The 10,595-nt window shown below is 37.2% G+C and overlaps 1 protein-coding gene across 1 annotated transcript; it reads right to left on the bottom strand.

The window, feature by feature from the left end:
* Positions 1–3,762: 3,762 nt before the first annotated feature.
* LOC131330865 (probable CoA ligase CCL5) lies at positions 3,763–10,104 on the bottom strand. The gene is made up of 6 exons (XM_058364602.1): positions 9,327–10,104; positions 8,249–8,959; positions 5,140–5,285; positions 4,401–4,468; positions 4,079–4,181; positions 3,763–4,014 (listed from the first exon to the last, which is right to left on the bottom strand). Exons 1-6 carry the CDS (start codon positions 9,820–9,822, stop codon positions 3,901–3,903), a joined length of 1,638 nt encoding a protein of 545 aa, XP_058220585.1. The 5' UTR covers positions 9,823–10,104; the 3' UTR covers positions 3,763–3,900.
* Between the last annotated feature and the right edge of the window lie 491 nt (positions 10,105–10,595).

Below are 10,595 nucleotides of genomic sequence, written 5' to 3'. Positions count from 1 at the left end.
AGTTAACTTAAGAGATTGGGGTGATGTGGCTGACATCTAATTTACACCAAATGGTTCGAATGAAGTCGTGGAAAAATTTTACTTTCAGATCTGACCCAATAATTGCTTCTTCTAATGACGTGATTTGGACATGTTTATTAGAGAATCGATTGATCATTGATGTGGAGTTTGGAGGAGTGATGTGATTCAATTGAGGGTAATACTAAGGGGAGAGATAGATCAAAATTAACACTTTTAGGCAGCAGTTCGATCGAAAGAATCTTGATTTTTTTGAATAACGAAACATGACGTACTTGAATCCATATAGTCGATTTGAAAATTTTTACTTCTGTTGAACAATCGTATTTAGTTTTGGTGGTTAGTTTGTTTCTGATGTAGAGCTCTGCCAATTTTTTTAGCTATTTGCGTTTTCTGGTGATATAAATTTTAGTTACCAAAAAAAACTTCTATTCTAAATTTGTGAGTTGCGTCACAAAAATAATATCTACCTTTGCGTAAAAGGAACTAACTTCTATCCTTATTTGGATTTTTTTTTACATTTGTTAGTTTTGCACTAAACTTTTGAGGGTTATTGATTTGTCTCAACGAGAGGGATCGGAAAAGTTTTTTTTTTTTTTTTTTACTTTTACCCAAGTATTTTGAGAAATAACTAAAAGTGGTTATTTATCAAAATACTTGGGTAAAATTAAAAAATATAATATTTCCGATTCCTCTCGTCGAGACGAATCAATAACTCACACAAGTTTGGCGCAAAACTTATAAATGCAAAAAAAATTCAAATAAGAACAAAACTCTCAAATTTAAGTGAAGTTCATAAAAACACAATCTTTGGATAAAAGCAGTATTCAATTAAAAATTACGTTGTCACAGCTCTTACCCATTATTCATAATAATTCGGTCAAAAATGCGCACAAATCTCGAATGGGAGGGGCTGTAGTGCACCCGCTGCATTACGTGCGGCCGATTCGACCGTCCATCTCACCACGGACGGTTTGGATTTAATCTAAACTCCTACAAATCCTAGCCATTAATTATTCGGATGAAAATCTGAACCGTTCATTACTGAGATGGACAACCAAATTGGTCGCACTATACGTGTAGTGCGGGTAGTGCACTACTGCACCCCGGGTCCCACAAAGCTAGTGTGTGGTACTCAAAATAAGAGCAATGATAGAAAATTAGAAACAAACTTTAAAACATTAATCCAGACACAATTGTATCCAGAATTGTTTGACGAACGAGAGCCCCCATAAATTGGACGCTTCCAAATGCAGTTGTGTCCAGAAGTTGTGATCCTAGACTACTTGTAAGAGCAATGTTAGAAACACATCTTTAAAAAACAATGACACAAATGTATCTAGAACTGCAAAATGAACGCGAGCCCAAAGAATTGGATGGCTCCAAACTTAGTTGGAAGAGTCAGAGTCTTCTCCTTATGTCAGATGCGAGAAATTTCCGGGTACCGAGCGGGTAACACGTGGCTGTATTTGTCGGCGATTTCAGCCGTCCAAACGTATTTTGAGCGGCCCAAATTTATTTTCTCTCTCTCTCCCCTCACCTGACCACTCTCTCTCCTTTTTTTCTCTTTCTACAATCTGGACCGTCCAAAAGAGATCGTCGACGGGATACCACGCCCGCCCGGCACCCAAAAACTTCTTCAGATGCTGAGATGCGTTACACTTTACACTGTGAGATTGAGTTTTTTTTTTTTAGAATAAATTCTTTACACCGCCGGTGTAAATATTTGTTTCCTCCAAATCAATTGCATTGTGACACATATCAAAATAGTGGTCCCAATTAATAAAACATGACGACGTGGCGCAATGCAATTGATTTGAAGAAAACAAATGTTTTCACCGGCAGTGTAAAGAATTTATTCTCTCTTTTTTTTTTCCGTGCACCAAAAAAATCAAAAAAATTACGTACATAAGTACTACAGTACATTTCTGGTGAGACATGTGAACGGCCCCGATCTAACAACATCCGTGACCTTTCTTTCTTTCTTTCTTTCTAGTAGTATAAGAAAGAAAGTGGGTCCACACAGTTATTACTTTCTGAGTCACAACTCACAACTGGTTCTAGAAAAGTTTGAAAATAGAGAGACACACCTACCCGAAGAAAAAGGGAAAGTCGTAGCTCCACCCATATCGGACGGACGGACTCTCATCCGAAAGAAAATGGCAATACGGGAAAGAAAATGGCAACACTTTCAGTGAATCAATTTCCTCTGTGGCGGGCCATTAAAGCAGCAGCAGCAACGACTTCCATTGTTTTCAGAAAAAAAAAACACGCTCTCTTTAATTCAAGTCAATACTCTGGAGCGGATCCATGCGCCGTTCAAACTACGCGTTAGCCATTTCAAACTGTATCCCAATTATTGCTTTGACAAGTTTTTTTTTTTCTTTTGGTGGTGATGTATGGTGCCATGCACGTCTTGGGTTAGCTGTCATGCGCACACCTCGAACAAATCCTTATAATCATTCTTACAGTCATTTCGTAAGCGTGGCCCTAAGAATTGCTAATAAAGAAAAATTTGATTCGAGACTTCACTTTGATCTTTTTTCGTTGGGATTGAAATCCTCTTTCAAGGGTTGCATGCTAAGAATTAACCTAATTTCATAGAACACAAATTTATGAAATGGGGGACTATTGGGAATGATTGTTGTACCTTGTGCCATGCCCATGGGGGTAAAGAATCCCACAACCATCTGTTTCTTTGAGTGTCAGTTTTCTTCTTTGATCTGGAGCTAGATTTTGAGGAATTGGGGAGGGTTCAGTCCCCTTCAGAGTTTTAGGGATGAAGTTCTCAGGTATTTGGCTTAGAGCATCAATATCAGGCTCATCAAAACCCCCTTTAAACTAAATTGCTAAGCCAAAACAGAAAAAACACCCCAAAATCAGGCTCACCTCCTCGGCTCCTCCCTCACTATTCTTATTTTTTTTACATTTGCCACAGTGACTAGTCTAATTTGACTAGCCACTATTCACTCACTTCTAATTTTACTCTCTCTCTCTCTCTCTCTCTCTCTCTCTCTGGGTGGATTTTAATATTTAATTGGGGTGGGTTTGAATATTTAATTGAGTAGAGAATGAAAGTAAAGAACCTAATTTTGTGTAATTATGCAAAAGTGACTAGCTAAAATAGAAAAATAAGTTTTGAGAATTAATTTGGTCCAAAATCCGCTGAGCCTGGTAAGAATGCTCTTATGGTGCTAAAAGTTCCATTTCTAGTTCTGTGATGAAATTGGGATTAGCTGCTAGGGATGGGAAGGTTGCATTGCGGGCTACACTGCAAGATCCCCTGATCATTCAGAGAATTTCAAAGGACATTAGGGCCTGTTTGTTTGCTTGGAAGGCTGTTAAGGCCTCAGCTGAGCCCCCGAGGAATGCTTGGTGTTTGCCCTCAAGTTTTATCCTGAATACGGCTTCTTAGCTGCTCCTGCTAGTGTATAGCAGTTATTTTTTTCCTGTTTCTTGTTTTGTTTCAGCTGGCTTGAGTTTTTGTATTTTGTTTTGGGGATTTTTCAAGGGTATGATCCCATTGGTCTCATTCTTCTTTGGGTGGTTATAACTTATAATATTCAACTTTCCAAAAAAATACCTAATTCCATGTAAACCCTTACTTATTTGTGGGAAAGAATTGGGCCAAATGGAGGGCATCTATTGGGCCCAAAATGTTTATGCCAAGGGGCCCTTTTGCAGTTAAGGGCCTTTTTGCCTCTAGATCTAGAGCCCAATACGAAAGCCTTAACCCTAGGAAAATTAAAAGAAGCTTGCACAACTTATATTGCAAAACACAGTTCTGACTTCTGAGATACAGTGCAATGTGATTGAGCCAAACGCAACTCCCACTGATTTCACAAATCTCACCAAACCAACATATAATTTACGAAACAATTTCTATAGCTTTGAAGTTGCGAGTTTTATTAGGTCCTTCCGAAGTATCTTGCCAGAGGGATTCTTGGGGATGGAAGCTATAAACGCCACGCGTCTAATTCTCTTATAGGGAGCAACCTGCAGCCAGATTTATTTACGTTAGATTCACACTTTCGACAATTGACAGCATTTAATTACTCACCTGTTTAGCTACAAAGTCCATGACAGCGCTCTCAGACAAATTGCTTCCATTTTTTCGTACCACATATGCCATGGGATACTGCCCGACCTCCTTATGAGGAAACCTGAGATGCAACAAATTAGACGTTACACTTTCGCTCATATCCTGAGTTACTAAAAATCATGTAAAATCCATTGCTTTATATGGGAAAACTTACTTACTTTCGCAATTCGATTCATTAGTTTCAGCATGTAAGAATCTTATGAAGGGGAACAATGTTCCCCATTATTTTTTATCAGGTTTACAAGTTCGTCGCTTCACCAATATGAAGGAGAAAACTTACGGTATCACAGCAGCATCAACAATTTCTGGGTGAGTAAGCAACAAAGCTTCTAGCTCTGCTGGCGGGACCTGCAAAATGAAGCAGCTAATAGCTATTATTATTCAATAGAAACATTAACAAAATTTTGTTTAAATAAAAATATTTGAAAAGTTAAACCACAATTTTAAGCACTTGTATGAATTAGCGGTTTTTGATCCCGCTGACCCTATTCTTGATCCAATGTGGAGACAAGGCATGTTCGTTATACCTTTCATGGCTCGTTAGGAATAATCAATTCATAGGGCGGTTGGAGTATCAAAGGGAGAGCTGTCATGAATTCGAGGAGGATTTGGAGTTACGAAGGTGTGGCCAGGGCACATATTGTCTTTTCTGGTTTGTGCTTCTATCTGGCATTACGTGTATTGTGATCTATAAATATTTTATGATGAACGTAAAGGAAAGCCTTCTTGGATTTACCCAAGATCTTTGAAATATTCTATTTTGGTAGTTCTACCGCAGAATTTCTTAGTTTCTTTATTTCCGGAATATGATTGTGTGATTTGTTATATTGATCCTATTGATAGTATAGAATGGGTCTGTCATCTTGATAAAGATGGTTTTAATACGTCAAATATTTATTCTAGCATTTGCAACACAGAATATATGAAATAGATTAAGAAATATTTAAATATAGCTGGATGGAATTCCGCGAAGAAGGCCAAGTTAGAAAGGGAAGGGTACATATAGAAGTTCCAATCACCTGATATCCTTTGTATTTGATGAGTTCTTTCAACCTATCAACTACAAAAACGAAACCATCATCATCGATGTAACACAAATCTCCGGTTCTCAACCATCCATCTGCATCTAGTATCGATGCAGTTGCTTCAGCATTATTGAAATAACCTGCAACAACAACGACACTACTAACATGATATTTCAGCTTCAAGGCACATTGTATGACTTGCAATGAAATGTCTAAACTATAAAGATCAATCTTCCCGACTGATCAAATTCTCTTTTAGCTTTCTTTCTTTTTGTCTCACTTTCTTTTCTCGCTTCTTCCCAGTGTTATTTCTCTAGCTACAAACCTAATGCCATATATATTACAGCAAAAATATCAAGGGTGCATTTTAAGCCTACTATTACAATTATGTAGTAAATCATCACCTAATTAATTCAGTTGTCTCGTTGTCTCCAATTTAACATTAAGTAAGTTTATCCACATTGGTTCATATTAGTGACATCATTTTTTCCCAATTTAATTATGCTATGTCATATATGGACACAAAATTAGGCGAGTAAGAGCATCCACAGTGGAATAATCAAAAGTTGTCACATCATCTTTTGGTTATTCATTTAAGAGGTTGTTAAGGTTAATAATATATATAGATATCCACAATGGCATAATCAAAATTAAATAATCAAAACTTGCCACGTTACATTTTCAACCCATAAAAATCTAAAAATTGTCACCATATAAAATAATTTTTTTAAATAGTTTTCAAACTAATAAAAACAGATTATTAGAAATAGAAATATCTTTTTGAAAACTTTTATTTTGAAAAAAAAAAGACATTTTTTTTAAAATAACAGTTTTTGAAAAAGAGTCTTACTGTTTTTGCAAAAAAAAAAAAACTTCTTTTAAAAATATGAGAGAGAGAGAGAGAGAGAGAGAGAGAGAGAGAAATGGAAGAAAGAGAAGATTTTTTTGTGTAATAATGGGTATACTTAACTGAAAAAATGTGGGAACCACTAAATTTGGTAATTGGCAAAAGGTTGTTAATTTTGATTATCCAATGGCCAAAATTTGATGAGTTGCTTAGAGATTGTTAAGTTTGATTATGTTACTGTGAACACTTTTTTAAAAAAATATTGCTAACTTTAACAATTCTATAATTTTAATTATTCCACTACGGATGCTCTAATATATACTCCAGTTATCTGCTGTTGGTTTGTTTGTTTGTTTGTTTTGGTACATAAATATTGGAGTATATATGCAACTACCACATAGTTAGGGCGACCCACTATACTCATGTTAGAACCAAAGTCAAGGTCTAACCGAATTTGCTGAAAAATACAGATTTAAACTCAAACAATAACAGAGGAATTTCTAAGTACTGAGTTGCGGGTTTGTTTGACCCTATACAGAAGGGCGGTCCAAAGGGGTGCAAGGGACTCGGGTTCATGCACAATTTCAAATTCTCTTGCGTGTTATCTTAATTTGTAGGTTAATTAGGAAAAATTCTACGGGAGTATATGTGTGGGGTAAAAATTTCTAAATTTCAAGTTATCAATCATTTTTTAGGTTGTATGTATAAAATTTAATGGTGGCATAATATCACGAGTAGCAATATAAACCTATAAATATATTTTTTTTATTATTAATATGAAAATACACATGATTTGAGCCCCGCAAGACACAAATCTTGCGTCTACCACTGCTTATACAAGAGTTGACCAGCTCCCCTCATAACCCGAATCATCAATACTCCTCCGAACCTCATCTTTATGAATCCGTTTTTTGAATCCCATCAACGATCTAAACTGTTGATCTTGAACATTTTGCAATGAAGAACAAATCTTTAGGAAATCATCTTTATCGGATAACAAATATATACTGTTTTTTCACATATACGTACCTCACTGCAAAATGTACGAGATCAACGGATCATTAAGAATTTTAAAAGACACACAGATGAGTCCTGACATGATTAGCAATACCAATCACGATAGATACCAGCTGCTGATTAATCCATATTCTATAAGCTTGTGAACCACAGCATGGAAAGTAGCTAGCATTAAAAAAAAAAGTGAGAAAAACAAAGAAGAAAACGAAGTGCAACCCCACATGTTTGAAAAAACAGATAAAAAGGAAACCCCACCGACTAAAATAAAATAATAGACCAATCCTATGGTGGGTGGGTGATAATATCCGGTGACCATGTGTAGAATAACGTGTGAGTTATATATTGTTTCTGCATGCATGATAACATGACCAATGGGGTCCGCTTCATCAATGCACTAAACTTAACTAACATATTTTTGGGCAAATTATAGTTACCCCTTCTAATTAACCCTCGCATACACTTACCCCCCTCTAACTTTTTTTTTGGCACTTAACCCCTTCAAACTAACTGAACTTCAAACGGTCATAACTTCTTTGTCCAAAATCGAAAATATGCAAATTATATATCGATTTCGAAGTCTTGAAGTCAGCTTTCTAATGACACCAAAATCACATCAGGATTCAAAGCACACAGAAAGTTATGATCAAAAGACACAAAAATGAGTCCTGACATGATTAGCAATACCAATCACGATAGATATATACCAGCTGATTAATCCATATTCTATAAGCTCGTGAACCACAGCATGGTAAGTAGCATTAAAAAAAAGTGAGAAAAACAAAGAAGAAAACGAAGTGCAACCCCACATGTTTGAAAAAACAAATAAAAATTAAAGGAAACCAAACTGACTAAATAAAATAATAGAGCAATCCTATGGTGGGTGATAATATCTGATGACCATGTGTAGAATAACGTGTGACTTATATATTGTTTCTGCATGCATGATAACATGACCAATGGGGTCCGCTTCATCAATGCATTAAACTTGACTCACGTATTTTTTTCATCCTAATTTGTTTGTTAAATTTCGAATTTTTTAACGTATTAAAGAAATCAAATTTAATCTATTGATAAGAAAATTTACGTAATCTGATTTATTGATTTTGAAATTAGACAGTTAATTTAAAGCATGTATAAATCAAAAAATGAAACAAATAAATCGAAATGGGGAAGTATTAATTAACATGGTCATCACAAATATGGTTACCATAATATTAATCCGTATTATCTAGCTCTTACCTTTCATGATGGCGGGACCTCTAAGCCAAAGCTCACCCCTCCGACTAACCGACAACGCCTCTCCACTCTCCGGATCAACAATCCTCGCCTCCATATTCTGCGACAACAACCCCGCCGTCCCGTACCTCCTACTCTCCTCCAACGAATCCGTCGACGCCCCAACTCCCGTCGATTCCGTCAACGCATACCCTTGAAGAATCTCCACCGTCGGATACTTCTCCAAAAAACCCTCAATCACCTCCCTACTCAACGGGGCTCCACCGCACAAAACCGAATGCAAAGTCCCCAGATCGTACTTCCGCTTTATTTGATCGGCACCGTTCACCATTGCCACAAGAATTGGCGGCACCACTGGTAAATCCGTGACACGATATTTTTCCATCGAAAAAAACATCTCGTCCATATGGAATCTCGAGAGAATTACAACCGTTGTTCCGGATGCTAGTAGGCCTATCGCAAACACTGCTAAGCCATAGATGTGGAACATAGGGACGGTGCAGATGTAAACTCGTTGTCTTCCTCCCGAGTCTAACCTTGTCAAAAGGTTTTGAACCATCGCGATTACGTTTCTATGCGAAGAAATCACGCCTTTACTCGCCCCTGTTGTTCCCGACGAGTAAAGCAGAGTCGCTGTGTCGTTCTGAGTCACTCGCTCCTTGACTCGGCTCTCACTCGGTTTTTCCTTCATCATATCCTCCAATGTAGTCACAACTGGGTTAATTTGGACAAATCTAATTATTCTTAAAAACAAGTGGTACAAAGTGAATTCTTTATTTAGTTTTTATTAAAACTTTGTGTTACAGTATTAGTTATTCTTCTAGACCATGTGAATCAGAATCAATTTTGAAGAAAAAAAAAATCAAATAAAACGGTACGAAACTATGAAAGACATTTACTTCAAACTTTTTTGTCTTTAATAAAAATTGCTTTTTGTCATAATACGTACTTTCTAAATTTATTGCGTAAAAATACACATTTGAATAATTAATTCAAAAAATTTAACGCAAATTCAAATAAAAAAGCAGAAGAGTCGAAAAAAAATAACGAAACGAAAAATTCAGGCAAAAGGAAGTCTTACCGTTCGCGGTAGATTTCTCGCCGATGAGTACGGTTGGAAGGTTTGAGTCGGCTATTTTGGAGAGCAGTGGGGGAGTGGTGAAGGCGAGGACGGGTTTGGAATCAGCGATTTGCTTGGCAATCTCTTGAGTGGTGTTGAGGGGATTAGTGGTGGTGATGACGGCGCCGATGGAGATGACGGAGAGGCATACGATGGGGAAGAAGATGGAGTTTGGGGAGAGGAGGAGGACGACGTGACCTTTCCGGACGCCCATGGCGGATAGGGAGGAGGAGACGGAGTCGACAGCGGACCAGACGTCGGAGAAGGTGAGGTGGCGGCCGGAGGAGGCGTCGACGAAGGCGATGTTACCGTGGTGGGCACGTGACGAGATGAAGGTGGTGACGTCGAGGGAGTCGTTGGAAGGGAGAGGGACGGGTTTGCGTTTGCTGTAGAAGGTGGAGTTTGATTTGGAGAAGCCGCTTCTTGGGTCGGTCGGAGGGATGCTATCTTGCGCCATGTGAGTAGCTGTAGAAACTCGATTTGATATGCGCGAAAGTTAATCCGGACACGAGAGTTATCGAAAGAAAAACTCGGTTCGATATGCGTTGGCTGCAGCTGTTTGTTCGATATGCGTTGAGTTTGTAAGGATACGTCATGCGTGGAACGAGATTCGCAGTGATACTACTATACTCCTACGACACTCACTAAAAGCAATAAAGAAAGGGATTGGGAGATGCTGCCAAGACATGTAGAGAGAGAAAGGGTTTAGTTGGTTGAGAGAAAGGGTGATTAGTTGGTTGAGAGAAATGATTGGCTTTTGTTGGTTCCTTATTTTTATAGGAAAATGATTTTGTCATTTTTTTTGAGAAATGATTGGCTTTTGTTGGTTTCTTATTTTTATAGAGAAATGATTTTGTCACTTTTTTTTTATTAACGTTACTCTCTTATAAGTGTATTTTTGCATAAAAAATATACTTGTAGGGGAGTAGCGTTAACAAAAAAGAGAGTGACAAAATTAGCAGCTTTTTTATATGAGATTAAAATCTTTTCATCCGCGGTAGAAAACTCTACTTTTCCACCACCACATTTTTTCGGTTCTACCGAGTATTTATTGTTAATCTGAACCATTCATTTTGTAGATCCCACATAATAGTGTATTCATTCAAAAAATAAACTTGATCGAATATCGATAGGAATATCAAAAAATGAATTTTGCTTTATAAAATGGATAGTATATCTTTATTATTATTCACAGAAATTAGATCGTCCATTTTATAAATCAAAATTCAA

This window comes from Rhododendron vialii, chromosome 6a (assembly GCF_030253575.1).
Source record: "Rhododendron vialii isolate Sample 1 chromosome 6a, ASM3025357v1".
In the NCBI taxonomy this organism is placed as follows: domain Eukaryota; kingdom Viridiplantae; phylum Streptophyta; class Magnoliopsida; order Ericales; family Ericaceae; genus Rhododendron; species Rhododendron vialii.
This window is presented reverse-complemented; position numbering and strand designations above follow the sequence as displayed.